This window comes from Episyrphus balteatus, chromosome 2 (genome assembly GCF_945859705.1).
Source record: "Episyrphus balteatus chromosome 2, idEpiBalt1.1, whole genome shotgun sequence".
Lineage (NCBI taxonomy): Eukaryota > Metazoa > Arthropoda > Insecta > Diptera > Syrphidae > Episyrphus > Episyrphus balteatus.
Genome location: NC_079135.1, coordinates 71,836,709 through 71,857,210, shown reverse-complemented (window position 1 = coordinate 71,857,210; position 20,502 = coordinate 71,836,709). Strand labels below are relative to the sequence as shown.

Below are 20,502 nucleotides of genomic sequence, written 5' to 3'. Positions count from 1 at the left end.
GAGATAAAAATACTATTTGGAATCAATTTTACGAGGTAATTTAATTTTTATTTTAATGACTTTCGTCGTATGGTTATGAATTTTGTTTGGCATATTTAAAGACTCTTATAATTGCTTTGTAGACTTTTTCTTGTGCACGGTGTTGTAAGATTTACAAAGGTCAAAATTTATTATTCTTTATGAGTTGGTGAATGACTTTAGTGAAAGTAAAATTGGTCAAGTCTAGCTATGTTTTTGAGGTTAATTAGAATAATACTAAGGTACTAAAATTACAATTTTTCATGACAAATTGTATTTGGTCCATTAAGAAAGTGTATGCTTTTGACAATGTATTTAATACAGAAAATAAATCCAAGAAGGTTTGAGTTGGATGTTGGAATTAAAGTCGAAAGTTATAAAACAAGTAAAACCGTTTAAAACTTTGACGGATTCATAAGTTTATTACAACTTTTTAAATAACTTTAAAAATAAATAAAACTTAGAAATCTTACTAAAAACTGATAGAAATAAATTACACATATCAAACCGTTTGTCTGTCTGTTTATTTGTCTGCCAGTCTATCTTTCTGTATTTCGGCATTATAAACGGCTGATGCAATTTTATTCAAAAGAGTGAATTGGCTTTTTTTTAAACTCTATATTCTACGTCACTTATCATAGACTGATTACTTTTGCAACCGGTTCTAATGGATTATAGCCGGTTTTATTATAATCATTTTTATTGCAAATGGCTCAACCGATTTTGATGAAATTGGTTTGTACAGAATATTTTATGTATTTAATTTTTCAGTTTTATTTAATTTTTTTTTCGAAAAATCTGTTACAAAAAATTTTGCATTTTATATTAAAAAAAAATCACTGTATAAATTTGTAATGATATTTTTTTTCTGTAAGACTCGACTTTTAAAAAATCGTTTGCACGAACCCCACAAAATAATCAGAATGATAATCTTTGATGATTTGTAGATAGGCAACATTTTAATAAAATTGAATAATGTTAAAGTTAATTGAATACATTTTAAAAAACTACAGCACAACAAATTTCAAAAAGTTAATATTTTTGATTTTCAAATCTTTTAAAAATTTCCACAAATACATATTTGATTTAATTTCATTTCGAAAATAAAAGCATTATGTTAAGCTGTTTTGTTTTAAAAAATGTTAATGTTGTTTAATTTATTGTACTCTTATCGAGTAAACTAATTACATAATTTAAGTTCAAAACACGTTAGCAATTTTTTTTTTCTTAATTTTAAATTTAATTTTAACAATCTAACGCCCGTTCTCTTGACAAAATTCTAGCTCAAAAACTTTTTTTTTGAAAAGTCGAATACGGGTGGATGATTTTTTTTTTAAATTAATATAAAATAAATAATATAATAATATAAATAAATATAAAAATATTTTAAAAAACGATTTTCAATTTTTTCTTTCTAAAAATTTTATTATGTACCTATACAAGAACCTCAATAGAAAACTTTGTTTTGTGGTTCAAATCATCTAAAACGGATTTAAGTACCTATAAAACAAATTTTAGATTTACGGGTTGCCGATTAATTGTTTTCGCAAGAGTCAGGGTTGCCATGTGTTAAGAATTAATTTTTTTTTTAAATTGTGCTTAAACATAAACTATATGCACAAGTGTAGGTAATATTATTATTATTTATTTCTCAACTGCAGTCTGTTGTCTAAGTTGCTAGAAAACCCCAAAAATGGGGTAAATTTGTAAAAAGTAACTTAAAAAAAATTAGAACATTAAATTTAACGCAAATACCTACTTTAATTAACATTTTTTGATACGTTTTATGTTCAAAATAGATTTTTTAATGAAACATTTTTGCAAACAAAGTTTAAAACAAAAAATTTTAAAAATTAATATTTTTCGTCGTAATTACCTACTTAAAAATACCTTTGTCAAGGCGGTTACTCTATCGTTTCGTTTTTTGACCCTTATTACCCAATACAAAATTTGACGTGGGGTTCCATTGGGGGATCTTTTTCTAATTGATTTTTTCTATAAAGTCGAGTTTTTAAAAATAAAAAAAAATCTAAAAAGAAATAGTTTAGAAAACAAAGTAGGTACTATATTTATTTAGACGTAAAATTAAATCTAAATTTTTCAAAAACACATTTTTGATTTTATTTTTTGAATATAATAGGTAATTGTTTAATTTTTTTTTTGTAAAAATCTTATTTTAAAAACGGGTTAGTGAATTTTTGAATTTTTTTCTTTAAAAATTGCACACCATTTTTTGAATAATATGTTATCTATAAAATGTCTATAAGACACAGTGAGCCTGAACAAGTTTAAGGTTGACCTAAAATAACGACAGAAACTAAAAATGAGGCTTTGTTCCTGAAGGCCTCAGCAATAATAATCTGTTTTTACCAACATTGAATTGGCTTCCTTTTTCGAGATACCTCCCGTAAACGTGGTTTTTTCAAGAAAAAATCATATCAGCACAAGGCTCGAGTATTATAACTTAGGCGCCGAGAATTGAAAACAGTTTTTTGTAGAGGTATTCAATACAATCATTTTTTGTTATGGGAGGGGGGGTCTATGTCTCCCCCTTTAGGCGGGAGGAGCAATTTTCCAAAAAAAAACTACTAAATGAAATATTAAAAAACAACGGCAACATTTACAGTTATTAATGATACCTTTTTCAAAAGCTAGAATTATACACTTAATTTGAGTTTTTAAATCAAGTTATTTTAATCAGTTGTTGTCGAAATAATCGATTTCAAAGTCAACATTTGTGAAAAATAAGTATGAAAAAATACATTGAATACTATATTTGTCAAGACTATGGATTTCAATACGGGTTAAATCGATTATGTAAACTATCTCAATAAATTCCTTATCAACCTTAAACTTGTTTTGGCTCTCTGTGAAGGATTTCCAATTTTTGATTTGTTTTTAAATTCCAGTTTTTGATGACCAAAATTAAATGTATCTGCCATATAACCCAAATAGAAAACTTATTTTTCTCAAAAACGGCTGCAACGATTTTGATTAAAATATTTGTGTGAACTGTCAAAACTCAAATTTTTGGATTTTGATCTATCTATCTTTAGAAGGCCATGGTTTTCTTTACCGAGCTCCATCTCCGAAATTATAATAGTTAAAAATCTGAAAAAAATCCACATGATTGCTACAACTATAAGGTATAAGCCTGCCAAGTTTCAGATTTTTAGAACGAATAGTTTGGCTGGAATTAAAATTTGATGGGACAAGGTCCAAAACCCCATGTTATTCCCATAAGAAACTTCAACCGCTTTTCGACACGGGTTAAAATAACTTTAGAGACTTGAAACTTGGGGAATATTTTTTTTAATTTATTTCCAACCATATAAGCCCTTAGAAGCATAGAAATTCCAATTTTTGGAAAACAACGACCACCCTAATGTACGTGTCTCAAAATTCAACAAACAATTTTCCATTTTATGAATGAAAGCTTACTTCCATTTAAATATACTACGTTCACATCAAGAACCTGTCAAAATCATTCATTTGAAATTCCAACATCAAAAGATCAACGATTAATTAAGACCTTACCATATTCTAGTTCGTAATTGAATTCATAGTGTGATGGCTTCAGGGCGAAGTTGTTTTATTAATTAACAACCAAGAAACTCGAAAAAAAACAGCAACACACCAAACATACATTTTATTATCATCTCGAGGCGTATTACAACTTGTTAGAAGAAAAAACTGATCGTTATTAGTGGGTTGGGCAATGGACACCTACAAACAAGTTGCCTTCAGTTAGCATTAGTACATTCAGTAAGGTAAAAAATGTTTAAGTGAAATTGAAGTTCGAGTGCGATGATGATGAGTAAAGATATGTGGTTGTGCGAATCTCAGCAAGCAACAAATGATCGATGAAAATTTCCTTCGAATTGTAAATTGAATGATTGAAATGTGATTGATTTGTGATTTCTCTAATTCTCTTCTCATCAATGGCTTTATAGATATACACAAAACACAACTCTTATGCATATAGTTTGGGAACTTTAAAGTTTAAGACAACATTGAAAAATGAAAGTTCTACTCTACACTAACACCGCAGGTGATTTTGGAAATTGTGTCACTCCATCGGCATCGTAAAACTACGATTGTATGATATTGATGAGAGTAAATTTAAATAAGAGGTTATTGTGACTGCGTGAATGAAAAATTCTTCCAATACTTAAATGATAAGATTTTATTAATGAAAGAATTTATGGTTCTTCGAGATTTGATTTGTAATGGTTTCAACTCAGAAAGAAGGTAGTATTTACAATTTTTAAATATTTATTTTTTTTTTTTTAAATAATAAATTTATTTTAATGGCAATCTTTATTTGGTGGATGCAGCAATTTGCCGGTTTAGTCGTTCCTGAATCAGGTACTTTTTTAGTTAAGTCATTTAAGGCTAATAAGAGTGTACATTAGAGCGTTTGTTTTTTGAGGGTTTTGCGAGAATCAAGTTCCTAAGTGGAAAAACTATTTCAAATTAATAAAAAAATCCCTTAATTTTTGCGGATTTTAATTTTGACGCTAGATGGCGCCCAGGAAGGTTACATTTTTTCTAATTTGAAATAGGTAAATATATGTTGACTTTTGAGGTAATTTTTTTAGATATAAAATAAATTTGATGAGGTTCTTGTCTACTGTTTTCAAAAAGATATAAAAGGTTCAGTCAGGACATATAAGTTTTTTTTTTGGGTTTTATTAAAACAAGTATATTAAAAAGCATTAAAAATAAAATATGTAAAACACAAAAAGCATCCATGTCCTGACTGAACCTCTAGTCCTAGAAAGATTGTTTACCTATATCTTTTTGCAAACGGTATTTAATGCAGACAAGAACCTTATCAAACTTTAAAACCTTTGAAGCTTTATCTAAGAAAATGACATGGGTTATGAAAAACCGAGGTTATGAAAAACCAAAGTTATGAAAAACCACTCAAGTAGCACACTGGTGTATAAATTGGTGTAAATTCATTAATTTTTGTGTAAAATTGCTAAAATGGAAAAAATATGGTGTATTTGTCAAATTAAATGGTACAACAATTATACCACTGTTTTTTTTGTACAAAATTTCAACATTTTTTTAAGATTCCGTGCAAAAAATATACCGATACTCAGTTGTTTTTATAATATACCATTAATGGTGCATAAAATTAATCGATTCTGAAATCAACCAAAACGGTATATTTTGTACACTGTCTTTGGTGTAGGAAGTACACCCTGTGGACATAAAATACACCAGACCGCATAAGTGGGGGGCGCCATATTTTTCAATGGCCGCCATTTAAAAAATGAAGATAGCGACTAATTATTTTACTATAATATGTAGTATTTATATCGACCTAATTATCCCGTATTCTTAGTTCGACTCGTTTATATTATATTATAAGAGAACGCTTAGGAAAAAATAAATGTAAAACAGCAGAAAAAATTATAATTTTTGAAAAACTCATTTTTAAAATCGAAAAAAATATCATTAATTCATTGAAATTTTAAAACGGGGTAGTATCTAAAATCAGTAGACAGAATGTGTTTCGTTCTTAAATTAGGCACTCAAATTCATATTTAATCATTAGTTTCTTATTATTGTGATAGTGAACAAAAATTCATTTTCATTTCAATATGTTTGAGTTAAAAAAATAAACTTTGGTTCAAATTATAAATCAGAATAATTTAAATGGTGTATTTTATCCATAGATTTATTGTGTATTTTTCAATTTCAAAGGAATAATTTTTCACCAAAAACCAGTTCATTTTTTATACCACTAGCGCTATTTATATACCGAAATAGGTATAATTTTTTAACCAGCGGAATTTATTATATACGAGAAAATGGTATATTTTTTATATTCAAAATGCATATCACGAAAGTGCAAAAAATACTCCAAAAATTTTGGTGTATTTTAGACTTTTGTGCTACTTGAGCAAAGTTATGAAAAACCAAAATTATGAACACCAAAGATATGAAACGTAGCTTTTGGGCTGGCAACCATTGAGAGGAAAGATGTACGGGAGGAATGTACTAAAAAGCTAGAGCGGGTAGGTTGTCGGAGCTGTCTATTCCCCCTTGTTTGGCCGGGATGGGCAATTTTCTAAAAAATTGACATAATTTGGAAAAAAAATATTAAAAATATTGATTACACCAACAATAACGGGCTGTATCTTTTTGCATTTCAATTTCGTCCAGTTTTGACTATAGAATCCTTGAGAAAACCATAAATTCAAGTTTAGATGCATAGAAGTCAGTTTTGTTTTTGTTGATAAAAAGGATTATTACATTTGAGTTTACCAGTTGGTTCAGCGGAATTTCATTTTTACTTAAGCGGTTCGTATAGAGAATGAGCTTCTACTTTTAGGACACATTTTCGATCTTGCTTGCTGGTTCAAATGATCATTTTAAGAGTTTTACAATCCTTTTATATTATGGTGCTTCCTTTGAAAAATTATTCCATTTTTTTTTTTTTTTTCATTTTCCGGTAATAATTTGGCTTTCTTTGCCAGTTGTCGGAAGTCATTTGTAGTCGAACCAAGGCTTTCAAAAACACTATCTACTACTACGGGCTACAGTGTCGAATAATCTAATCTTTAGCAAACTCATGGCAATCTGTTTGTTTTTTTGTTTTTGTTTTTGGTTTTGGCTTGAACTGAAAACATATGCATTTTCAAAATTAGACTTTATAATTATTCAATATAAAAATTTGACGAATAACATTTGAAGTACATTTTGAAACTGAAATGACCATAGTTGCGCATGCACTTAAAATAAAATAAATAAATTGTATCCATCTTTGAAACAGTCTCTGGGCCTAATCAAGGATAATGCTTTTCATGTCTTCAATGGTTAACAATTGTTTCAAATAAATACCAGTTTTTCACAAAATAAACCAAAATTTAGGTCCATTTAGTCCAATTTTAAACAAACTGTATGACAATAACAACAATAATTTTGGTATCATTTCTCTAACCGTAATTAAAACCATTACCAATATAATAATGCCCTATAAAGCAACTAAAAAGCAACTTTTTCTCAATTCTCATAAAATATGTGAAAAAAAAACTCCGCCATTCCCAAGTCTGAACTTCCTTCCATTTAAACTTGAACATCCAAGGTCTCAGAATATTTTAAATTCTGGATTCAACTAATTGACTTTCACTTTATTTATTTTCAATTTTTTGTTTTTGTATCTTTTCTTGCAGACATCATCGACATACAAATACCATGAGAAAGATGCGAATTAAGAAGATTTGGCTGACGATTGCAGTTTTCCTTTCACTACAGGTACGTGTGGGTCTGTGTATTGACAGTAATAATTTTAAAAGTGGAGGAAGTGATTTATCCACTAACTGTGCATCTCATAGATTTTGAGGTTTTAGAAATAATATTTTTTTTTTCCTGTATGTATGCGCCCACAACATCGATAAGTAGTAGGAATTTTTTTTATAATGTGATCGGTTATAAACTTGTTTTGTTTTTAGCACGTGAGAATAATTTAGTGAAGTTTGAAGTAACTTAAAGATTTCGTAAGTAATGGTTAAGTTAATTATTACTGCTGATAGAAATGTTAGGAAAATAAAACTAATGCAACACAAATTAGAGTTTGAATGGTTCATTATTTGTACAAGTTTTTCAAAAGGGTTTTAATAGTTATGAGCTTTTAATAAGTGAGCTTTAAGTTCAGATTAATTCTAAGAAGTTAATCAATTTTTTATAATCAGTGGTGTCTTACCCGTGTGTTTGTTAAAAAATATTTTAGTTATAAAACAATTTCATTTGAGCAACAACAACTGGGTATCTACATTACATAAATATTGTATAGGTACTCAACCTAAAAAAAAATCATTTATAAAAACTAAGAAAAAAGATTTAGGGCGGAATTCAGAGTCGTCACTCAAGTTGAAAAAAAATCTTAAGCATTCGCTCAAGCAAATCCTTATTCATAGTCATCACTAGAGTCGAAATTGAAAGTGAACGTCCGAGGAGGCTTTTTTACTTGAGGAAACGCTTAAGTTTTTTTTTTTCAGTCAGTTGACATTAAAACGCCATTGTCATTGCGAGCGTTTGTTTTTTGTGTTTAACAATTAAAATTTGATACTTATTTTATAATAAAATAAATGAATCGCGAATATTTATTTGATTTGCACGAATGGGACGATGAATTCAACGAGTATGTTGGACAAATACGATATGAAGGAGTGCGAATTATTAAAAAAATGTTTTTTTTTTTGATGAAAATTTGAGAAAAACATTTTCCTCAAGGCAAGAATTTTCTTTACTTAAGTGACAGTCCTATTCCCTATTCCCTTTATTGATTGCTTGAAATATTTGTCAACTTACTGGAGTGGAGAAAAATCTGTTGTTCTCAAAATTTTCAATCAGAAAGGTACCTTACATCAATCTATAACATTGAAAGTATCACTGTAACAGAGTTCGCTCTCAGCTCTTTTTTTTTAGGTTAGTACTGAAAATTTAAATTGAACACAATATAGTTTTTTTTTTTTTTAAGTAAGACTAAACAAATTTAACATCTAAATTATGTGTAAAAACACTACCTTTATTTATAATAATATATAAAAAGTGAAAATAGCCAAAAGGGTTTTGGAGCTAGAGCTAATTTTCTTGGCAAAACAGTTAAAAACAGAGGGTTTTGGAACTTTGAGCGATAGATTGGGACTGCTTAGTACAAGCATTTATTATATCTATGCAAAATAAAAAAAAAATTTTAATTAACAAAAAAAATTAAATTTAATATTTCATGTTTAATTTTCAGAAAGTGTCAAAATTTTAAAACAAAAATGTTTTAATAGTCAAGAGTGTTGAGAAAAAAATAACTCAGTATACATATGTACATAAAATTAGGTATATAGATATAGACATTAAATGAGAAAAGAATCAGTAAACATTAAACATAAATACAAAAAAAGTTTATGAGCGTGGTACACTGGTTTTTAGTATTTTTTTCAGACTAGTTTTATTAATATTAAAATCAAATTTACAAGCTTACACATGCGAGTTAAGGGCTCATGCATACCATAATTAGTACGGTGTTGGGGTAATTTTATTAAATCTAAGCTACGAAAGTTATAAGCACCTCTCCGGTAGTTAAAATTAATAGAATTAAGCAGATCCGGGCCATCAATTACACCCGTTATAAGTTGATGAATAAATACAAGGTCGTTATTTACTCTCCTTTGAGACAGGGTTTGGATCTGCAGTAGGTTGATTCGATGCTCATAGGAAGGAAGGTTAAAAGGGTCCGTCCATAGTAAGCCTTTTAAGGCAAAACGAATAAAATTACGTTGGACTGATTCTATTCTTTCTATATGGATGCTGTAAAAAGGTGTCCAAACTTGAGATGCGTATTCTAAGTGGGGGCGAACTAAGCAGTTGTAAAGAGCTAATGTAACGTAAGGGTCCCTAAACTCTTTCGACCAACGCTTGACAAAACCTAACATAGAATTGGCCTTGTTTACAATCAACAATGATAACAAATGTCATTTTGGCTGTTTTCGAGGCTCTGTTTTAATGTGGGGTAATTCATTGAAAACAAATTTGTAACGGTGATTATAAGAACAGATATTCTTCTTTAAAAAACTATTTAAATTTTCCCGATATATCTTTTATTGCTCGAGATATCTTAAATTTCAGTTAATAAGCCAAAGAGAAACTAAACTTAATCTAAAGTTTAAGTAACTGATCACAGAATTTTTGTTACAAGAGCCAAAATATACTTTTCGGAAGGTTTTGGGCTGCTGAACTCGAATCCGCAGTCAGAAAAATTCTATTAGCCTCCGTTCTTGAAATATAACCGTTTAAAAAAAAAACCTTTATTCTGCATTTTATAACGGTAATATTTCAAGAACGAAGGCTAATAGAATTTTTCTGACTGCGGATTCGAATTCAGCAACCAAAAAACCCTCAGAAAAGTATATTTTGGTTCTTGTGACAAAAAAATTTTAATTTTGTTGGCCAGTGCTGTTTCTGAATCAAAGACCGCAACTTAAATTTTAAATATCTCGGGAAGCAAAAGAGATATCAGAAAGATTTAAACATTTTTTGAAAGAATAAGACCAGTTCTTATAGGAACCGTTACAAATTTATTCATAATGAACTACCCCACATAAAAACATAACCTCGAAAACAGCCAAAATGACGTTTTTTAGCATTTTCTAATGGTAATATTTCAAAAACGAAGGCCAATAAAAATTTCTGACTTCAGACTCGAGTTCAGCACATCGAAAACTACTAGAAAAGTATATTTTGGTTCTTGTGGCAAAAACCTTGTTGACCAGTGAAATCTGCAAAGGCTTATAATTTTACGGGGTTCCACCGAAAAGAATTCGACGAAAAAAAAACATTTCTTATGAGAGTTGCGGTGCAATTACAATACGATGTTTATGTGGCAGAATTTTTTTTAGCAGTTATTGAACGTAATAGAATAATGCCACTTGATTTTAAAATGCACAATGTTGTGCCTATTAATCGGTTGATACAATTTCAAATGGAAACGACGGAGTTTTTGAATGCTTTAGATTTACCAGGGCTGTCTCCACATTATTTAGCGCTGAAAGTAGGAGCTCCAATTAGGTATAATGCTACGAAATATCAATCAATATAAACTTTGTTATTGTATCAGTAGACTTGGCGCCAAGAGTTTGTGATCAAATCTGAATTAAATTATCATTTTGTGTGGAAATTTCAAAGACGGAGATGTTTTGATTTCTCGAAGTCCAATGATTCCGCCAGACTTACCATTTGATTTTAAACGTCTTAAGTTTTCTCTTCGCCTTGCATCACTATAACCATGAATAAAGCCCAAGGGCAATCGCTGAAAATATGCGGTATTGATTTTGAAATTCATGTTTTTTCTCATGGTCAACTCTATGTTGGCTGCTCGCGAGTAGGAAAACCATCTGCTCTACTTATTAATGATATAAGTATACTGTGAAACCAAATTTCGTTGGCAATTTCTTTGAGATATTTTTTCATACAAATTTTCTTTTCGCTTCAGCAGCATAGTAGGCTTTAAACGGAAATCATAATATTTGTAGTATTTTTTTCGAAAGTAGGCAACTAAAAATACTTTAACATCTACAGGTTAAATATTATCGCTGTTAACGTATTGTTTTTTAAAACTAAAATATTTTTTTTTTTTCAAAATTTTTGTCTCAGTTTCCAATGAAACCAAAAGATTCTCTAAATTATTTCACAAAAAAACTTACTTCAAACATTAAAAAAATATTTGAACACAACGGCAAGACCAACAATATTAGGGTATACGTTTTTAAAAAGCCAGGCATATAATTGTATCTGTAAAATTAAAATTAAGTAAATTGAACTAAGTATTTTTGAAAAACTGGGCCTAAAACTCAGATTTTTGAAAAACAATTTAAAAAAAAATTACCTCTTTTTTCTAATTTTTCACAAAAAAAAATGATATTGAAATAATGTTGATTTAATCTGAAAATTAAAAAAAAATTAAAAAAAAATTAAAAAAAAAGCAAATAGCACTTTGAAGAAAGTAATTAAACAAAACTTTTGCTGTTTCTTTCTTCACACAACAATTCTAATTTGATTATGATGTACCTTTGCAATATTAATACGAATAAACCGATCTCCTGATGAATGAAAACACACCTCACTAACTCACCATCTCGCCTTCATTTCATGAATTGAACAAGCGGATGGTGCACAATCTATAAACGGCATCAATTCAATCGTCATTCTGAAATGCAATGAAAAAGAAAGATGCACCCGATATGATTCCGAAGAATTGAAATAGAAAACTCTTTACAATTCTGTGACGTAGAGCACGCTTGACCTATTTTCCCACCAACGACGAGTCATGTTAACAATGACCTTATTTCGATGTATACTTACGGTGCGCGCGCGGTGCGGCAGCCGCACAATCTTGGTTATCGTGGCGCATGCACTTTGCAATGAAGTATAAACATCTACAAGATCGAAGATGCTATATGAGCGAGGTACGAGTACCTACAAACATGGTTGGTTGGTAGCTTTTAGCTTATGGTGTAGTGACAGCCAACTGGGAAACTGAGAAACACTCTCTCCAATTCATTGATGAAACAAAACGAAACCATAGTATTGTACTTTGTATCTGTGGTTTGTTAACTTGGCATGAATTATATCTTTGCCTTGTGTTGTTTATTTTCCATTTGAATTTATATACACAAATAGTAGGGGAAGTGGTTGTAAGAGCGCCCCTTTAGTGTTTGACTGTCTTTAAAACCAATAAAAATAAATCTTTTAACTAAAATACATTTTTTTTTTCATTAAGGGTAATGAAATTTAAAGAAACTCTCATTATTATAAAAAGATATAAGACATACTGGACAAAAGATAATAGGTTTTGAAAAAAACATCTAACAATAAATGGCCTTGCCCTCACATGCGGGTAAGACCGTCCTATCAAATTCTGTTGGCAGTAAAACCGTTTCTTTCTAAAACTTTTAATTATTTCACTGTTAGCGGTTCAACTTACCTACTTTTCATATGAATGATGACGATTTGATGAAAAATCACAAAATTAACCGTAATTATTGGGGTTTCAACCCCGAACACAGTAAACAAAAAAGGTCTTCCCCCATAGGCTGTCTTGTCTCCACTTCCCCTACATAAAATCAACGACTGGGTCGCACTTTCTTCCTCTTTAGATTCAAGTAAAATTGTTAAATCATATTTTTACACAAAATTTGTAAATATTATATAAAAAATAAAATTAAATTAAAAAAATAAAAATCATTCTTCAAAGGATAAACAACTTCTCTGATGAAAGTGAGCTTTTAAAAAAGCAGAACACGTTTTTTTTTTGATCGATTTTAGTGTGGTAACTACAGCATATTATTAGGTAACCCGGCCGAACAGCTCTGATTTTGATGATCTTTGTTTTTCAAACGTCGGTAATTAAATGTCTATAGGTTAAAAATTGCCGATGTTGCCGTAGGTATTGTTTTTTGAAATTAAATTTTTTTCTAACAAAACCATGTTTTTGCTTAAATTTCATAAAATACATGAAACCAAAAGATTCTCTAGGTAATTTAAGGAAAAAAAAAAAAATATATGGGAGTGAAAGACAAATCTTCCATCGTTTAAGCGATAAATGCAATTTTCTCACAAACTGACTTCAAACACAAAAAAAATGAATTTGAACACAACGGCAACACCTACAATATTTGCATACACTTTTCTAAAAAGCCAAAATTTCATTTCTATCTGTAAAATTTAAATCTAAATTTAATCAAGAGGTTTTGAAAGAACGGTCCTCAACTCCGAATTTTGGAAAAAAAAAGTTTTTAAAAATTTTTAAATGAATTTTTTTCAAACTTTTTCGTAGTAAAATATGAATTTATTAAAAAAAAATGTTTGGCCATAAATATTATCAAATGAATTCCGAAGAAGCAAAAGTAATATTTATTACAATTTTGACGAAAATATAAAATAAAAATAACTTAAATTTCATTGGATTTTTTGATAAAAACTGAATTTTTGCATTGAAATAATGGATTTTCTCAAAGACTTTGGCAAATAAGTACCTACTTTAAACTTTTGCTATTTAACTTTCAACAAAAAGAGCTATTGAATGAAGAAAAAATAACTTTATATTTAAATGTTGAACTTAAAAAAAAAAAAAAATAAGTTAATTTTTTTTTCAAAACTTTTATTAAAAAAAGTTCTTCAAAAATGAAATACTTTTTAATTTTGTTCATAAAATTTAATACATATTGACATTTCCTTTTATAATTTCAAATCATAATAAATGTGGCCAAAAAAAATTGAAAAATAAATGCATTTTATATTACGAAAAAGTTTCAAAAAGGACATGTTAAATTTTTTTCAATAATTTTTTTTTTCATCTGAGTTTAATTACCATTTTTTCAAAAACCCTTTCCTCAATTTACTTAATTTTAACTTTACAAATATGAATAAGCTTCTAGCTTTCTAAAAATGTATATTTAAATATTGTAGGGGTTGCCGTTGTGTTCAAATATTTTTTTTGGAGTCAATTTGTGAGAAAATTGCATCACTCCTATATAGGGTGGTCCTTAATACAAAGTTCATGAAGACATCCGCTCAATCGTCTCCAAATAAATAAAAAAAAATCTATACCCCTTACTGGCCCTGTAACAAGGTGAAGTTCATGTACTCGAACTTTGCGTCTGATTTTTTTGATTATTTCCATATATCTCCTTTACAACTTGATTAATTTTGTTCTAATTTTGCTCAATTATACTTACAATGATCCTTAGTAATATTGCTTTCCAAGATATTTTTAAAAATACGTTCTTGAACCACAAAAAAAAATCGAAAAGGAAACCGATTTTTTTCGTACCTACAACTTGTATAGTATACTTTTTTTTTAGATTTCTCAAAAACGACTGAAGCAATTTTTTGCAAACTTCGTCAACACGTTAATAGACAATGTTTAATTAATGTTGCATACTAAAAACCTTCATTAGGGTTTTAGTTTCCTTGTAAATTTAGTTAGTTTTCTGATCTTTTTTTACAAAGAAATTAAAACACTAATAAAAATTTAAGTATCCACTATTATTTTAACATTGTCTATTAATGTGTTGACGAAGTTTGCAAAAAATGTATAGACTCTAGATTGGGTCTTAATAAAACAACGATTCGTCTCTCAATTTAGACTACGCACGTTTTACAAAATTGTCAAAAAATAAAGAATTATATGAATTGATTAAGTCCTACGATTTAAAAAAAATTGAGAGATAAATATATTTAATTCTTTTTATGTCAAAACCTAATTTTACTATAATACTCCAAATCCTTATCGACGAAAAGAGTTCTTATAGAATACTTTACAGACTATTTTTAATGTTATTCCATCAAAAATGTCGTTCAGTTCGTTTTTTTTTTAGGAAAAGTCTACCACTTTATTAGGAGCACATCGCAGCATTGCGGAACTCTTAGACTAACTCTGTGGCAAAACACTTGCCAATTGCCATGCATACTACACTCTAGCATCCATTCTTGGGTATTGGCTGTCATGAAAAACTTTCGTTAACAACAACTGCAACAACAATTTCAAGTATGTGTGCTATTTGTTGTTTGCAGTTGTTGGAAAGAGATGCAAACACACTTCATCAAGCTACTTTTAAAACACTATATTGCTGCTGTAGTGCTGCGCCTTTGGTGCACTCTCCACCCCAGCGCAGCGCCCGCGTGCCGATCAAATTGAGTTTCGTAAGGAAAGTTCTCATCAATTAGCATCGCAGTTCTGACTTTCTCTTAATTCTCATGCTGTGTGCATTTTAGAGGTCAACCTTGTCATTAACTAGTTCCTTTAGCGCGACTCTCAGTCCCGACAATCCGTCTGTCGGTGTGTCTGACCACATAAGAAGCGTGTAGTAGATGCGTTCCGAGACTGAGACAACTCTCACAAACATTCCTTACTTCGAAGCAAAACGAAACGAAGCGACGAAGGCCAGAAGATGCGAATTGAGTAGTGTGGCACGGGTGTTATGGTAGTTTGGAACATGAATGGGTCTACTGAAGTTGCAGCCGCGTTGTCTTCGTCGTCGTCGTCGTCGTCGTCAACATAGCCAAGTCATATCGATGAAGCTCTCGTTAAAGGGGTGCCGGAAGCGTCAGCACCAGTTTCTTTAAGTCGTGCATTCGCCTCGTTTTCGATCAAAGTCGCGCATTCGCAGTTGCAGTCGCTCTCGCGCAAGGTAGGACTTAAATTGGTATTATGTAAATTATGTTCCTTTTCTTGTGAAGTAGGTAAATGTACATTATATTGTTGCTTCACAATATGGCCGTAGGAAATGAAATGGACAGCGCCAGTGCAACCATTGGAGATAGCAGAAGTGACCTTATTAAATCAAGTACCCAACACATAATTGTGAATGTAATTTGGTTTCCTTTTTGTCGGAATTTGGCGATTTTTGTGTGGTCCAGCTTTTTGAGGATATTAATTAGGGCGTAGGTATTTTGAAACTTTAGTTAAATTATTAACTGTAGGTATGTTAAACAAGTTCTTTAAATTAACTTCGACTGGTATTATTAGTTATCCAGCAAGAAGTGTAATGTGATCCGAATGGTGGAAGGAAGTAATATTGAAACTTTTTGTTATTTGGAAATCGAATAACGCCGACATTTTTAATCGATGAGTGTTCGTCTTCGTTAAGAACTCGATACACGATCAATTTACTGTGATACTTCATTAGATTATAAGATACAAAATTATTTTGTAGGTAGGTACTAAGAATGAAAAGAAAAATTAAGATTTTGAAAGGGTCACTTATAAGTAAAAGTTTTTGACAGATTGATACAAAATTTTGTTGGCACAAAGGGGGCCTAAACTTATACAATGACTAAATTATAAAATATTAATAAATATAATACGTGGATTGACTTAATTTAAAAAGTCTGCTGACTAGATTGTCCTAGCTCCACATCAAAATAATCGCTTTTAAACCGTTGCACATATGAGTATTTGAGCCAAAAAGTTGATGAAAATTATTTATTGGTACTTTTAAATGAAAAAGTTTTTTAAAAAGTATAATTAATAAATGTAAAAACTTCTTACAATATTTTACTATTTTTACAATTTTTATCAACCAATAAGATATTTAAATATAAAAAAGTTTCACATACACCATAGTGACCCGCAGTTAGGACGTAAACAAAATAATTAAAACAAATTTTTAGCTGACTTAAAAACTTCACCAGTTCACTTTTGTTGGCCATTAAATAAATGTAAAAGGGATGCTAACCCATGCAGAAAACAAATCATAAAATAAAATGGTGGAAGTTTATGTAGTACTAAGTTTTCTTTTTTTTATTATTGATCCTTGAGGAATACCATTATTAACACAACGGAAAGGGGGACAGTTCGCCATTACTCTTTACTGCTTGTATTCGATTTATTAATGACTCTTTTATTTTGATTCTGAAAAATGCTTCCTTCACATTCCTCTTTGAGTTTTAAAGACAAGACTTCATTTCATAAACTCATCATTATATTTTAAATCTTTTTCAGAAATCATTATGTGCAAGCCTAAGCTAAGTTAAATCGTATATAACACATTTATGTTATTTGTGAAGCCTCCTATAATTGAAAAATGCTTTCAGTACATTTGACACCATCCAAGACTATGACATATCACTGTACCAAATGAAGTCATATATAAAGAAAAACCCTCAGCATTGAAAACTGTCGCAATCATTTTGTACACATGCTCAAAAGTTATAAAAAAAACTGGTTAAATTTGTCAAAAATGTTTTTTTTTTATCAAGAATCAAAAGTGTTCCTGAAAATATCTATTGTAAATATATTTTTTTTTTTCAAGGAGAATTTAAAATGTTTGAAAAGCCCCAGTTTCTTTGAGCAAAAGAAAAATTTGGATTTTTTATGATTCATTTTATTCAGATCACTTAAATTTGACTCGGTATGCGCAAGTTTCTTCAAGTCATGACTTATTTTTTTATCCTCTTTTTGCTGTCTCACCATTCTAACTTTGAATCACACAATTTTTAAATATAAGATCAAAATTATTCAGGATCCGGTCAGATTTTGACTTTAAATTCTTCTTTTTCTTATGAAAATTCTGCTTTTTTTTCTATTCTGTCTTTAAAAATTCTACGCATTTGCCCTTACTTAAAAAAAGGACACCTCATTAATGCTATTCAACTTAAGTACTTTCCTAACTGTTTGATGTTTATCCGTCGCAAATTCGTTTTTCAAAATGCATAGGTATACTGACTTTCTTAAAACTCACATACCTATATACCGTCGTTTTTTAACATTTTTCAAACCAGAAGAACGTGATGTTGTAAAGGACTTAATCCTGTAAAATTCTCCGAAAACACAATACTCTGCTATACACAAATTGCAAAAAAAATTGTGTTAAAACAGCTTTTAAAAGTATTATAATTTTCATCAGTATTCAACTTATGATTTCGTTTTATTTACTCATAGAAAATTTTTGAACTAAAAGGAGAATGGGCATTTTGGACGCTGAGCTGCCATTAATGAAATTGGTATCAAATGAAAGAGCTATAGCTTAGGAAAAACTTTTCCATTAGAGGTTTCGCTGTATTGCTTTAAGAATGCAAGATATTGCAATATTAGTATTGTTGAATCATCTTTTAACGTGTGAAAGAAAAATTGAATTATATTTTTATTTTAAATATATAATATGAAGCTCCTGTCATTTTCCCTGACCCTAAAGATATTGATCTTGAAAATCCGACCAATAGAACTCATAATACAAGATTTTAAAGCCAAACACTTTTGTTTTTGTTCTACAGTTTTTCAAACGATTCAAACTAACAAAAAATTGAACAACAAAACTCTCAAAATACGCTTGAAATTGTTATTTAAAAAAGCTAATAGTTTGGGTTCTAGTGGTTGGATATTCAAGATTAAGGTCTTCAGAGTAGGGAAAATGACAGACTATCATAATATGCACTTAAAATACAAATTAAAGTTACAAAATTGAAACAATCTGCATAAAGTGTTAAATGCAAAAATGCATTTTGTCCGTTTCTGAAGTACGTCAGAAGAATAAAACTTCTGTAAAACATATGTAAGACTTAATAACATCATAAAATAACAAATTCATTAATGGCCGCGTAACGTCCACGTTGCATACAAATTTTCCCATTCTCCTTTTAATACAAAAAGTATTTTTAGGAAAAATGTCAAAGGAAAAAAACACGTATACGCCATAGTGTACGTAACTTAAGGTGTACTGTATATAAGATCAGATTATTTAGACAACACTCTTCCAAATAACAGTTTCAATCACAGTTTTGTTGGGTCTAAATACGATTTCACATAGAATACATTTCAATGAGATATCTAAGTTTGGTAATTGGTAAAGAAGGTAGATACTCTTCGGGAACTATGAACTATGAACTATGCGTTAAATTCATTACGTATTTCATTCTAATAATGTTGCTTTGAAATATACAATCTTTATATTATATGACCAAGCAATTCTCTAAATAAAAGTTTCGAGTGTATTTACTGTCTATAGATTTCAATTTTAATAAATAAAACATAATGCCAACTTATGAACTTTTGTATTGAAATAATATCTAGACTTTATCATAGACAACATACCAGGATGCAGTATCCAAGTACAGACATCACGGATATTGGGATCAAGAAACATGGTGCAACTGTTCCACATCTTCTGACGGGACAACAATTCAATAGCAAACTGGCAATTAATCAGCACTTAGCCATAGACTTTTCTGTCAAAGAATTTATTAGAGCGACTTTTATTAGATATCTTTTTAGATGTGTCCAACAACAAAGAACCTCGAGCGAAAAAAAAGTGAAGCACCAAGCACGTCTTGTGCTTGTATCTTTGCACTCATAAAGGCACCATAACTTTTCATATAGACGCATGATGATCTCAATTCGTGGCCACCAAACACCGGTGGTGGTGTTGTCTGTGGCAATATCACTCATTTATCATTTTAAGGAATTTTACTTTGTGACAGGCTTCAGTCGAAAAAAAAAATTCATGTCACTTTTAATGCCAACCGGTGGACTTTGTTTTTAATGTTTGTAAGAAAAAACTTGAGAGTACGTACATAGACACACTCATACGTATGTATAATAATATGAAATTTGATATTTTTTATAAAAATTGTGTGAATGGAATTTATGCATTTCTAAAAAAATTAAATTCTATATGACAATGTGTAACGAGGATACAGAATATGAATCTGAATATAGTATTTAACAAGAGCCTAATGTTTAGATTAACATAATTTCATCTAACATTTTCTTACAAAATCAATAGATTTGACTTGATGTTTCTTTTTGGACCAAAACTATACCATCATAGTTTTTCATTTTTCTTAGTTTTTAAGTTTTAAAATTTTAATATTGATATTAACATGGCCTACTTCACCTTTTAAAATTATAAAAAAAATACTTTACACCACAGTGTACACATAACTTCAGGTGTACTGTACCTACCTGTAGTCTTTCGAACTACAATTTTATACCCACAGTTTTTTTTTGTTGATATAAACGATTATGGTTTATGGAAAGAAAATAATTTAATAAAAGATCTGTGCGCGGTTGCTGGTATGAAAAAGGACTTTTTAACACCAAAATGGTAAACTCTTAAAATTCAACCCGGGTCTTGTATTAAAATAGTTTGAAAAAATAAACGCGACGCATGTAAAACAAAACAAAAGAATTCAACAAAACCATAGCAGCACAAAATTATGGAGTAAAAAAATTTAAAATCATACATTTTACACACAATAATTTTGAATAGGTATACCAGGACATTGGGCGGCGTTCCTTTCACGATTTGCTTATCTCAACCATATGTTGTTCAAAATTTGTTTCGGCAATTGTATCTTAGACGAAAATAAATTAAACAAAAAACTAAAGACAATGATAACAGAACTTGTTTTCATCAAGAAAAATATTTGGAACACTTTTAATAATGTAGTACAAATATGAATTTCTGTTGTCAA

General features: G+C 29.6%; 1 protein-coding gene across 2 annotated transcripts in view; it reads left to right on the top strand.

The window, feature by feature from the left end:
- LOC129910488 (uncharacterized) overlaps nucleotides 1-20,502 on the top strand; it is a 44,715-nt gene that overhangs the window by 20,533 nt on the left and 3,680 nt on the right. For both annotated transcript variants that reach the window (XM_055987889.1, XM_055987890.1), the window contains exon 2: nucleotides 7,209-7,290. In XM_055987889.1, coding sequence (XP_055843864.1) covers nucleotides 7,231-7,290 — 60 coding nt within the window. In that variant the 5' untranslated portion in view covers nucleotides 7,209-7,230. The remainder of the gene's footprint in view (nucleotides 1-7,208; nucleotides 7,291-20,502) is intronic.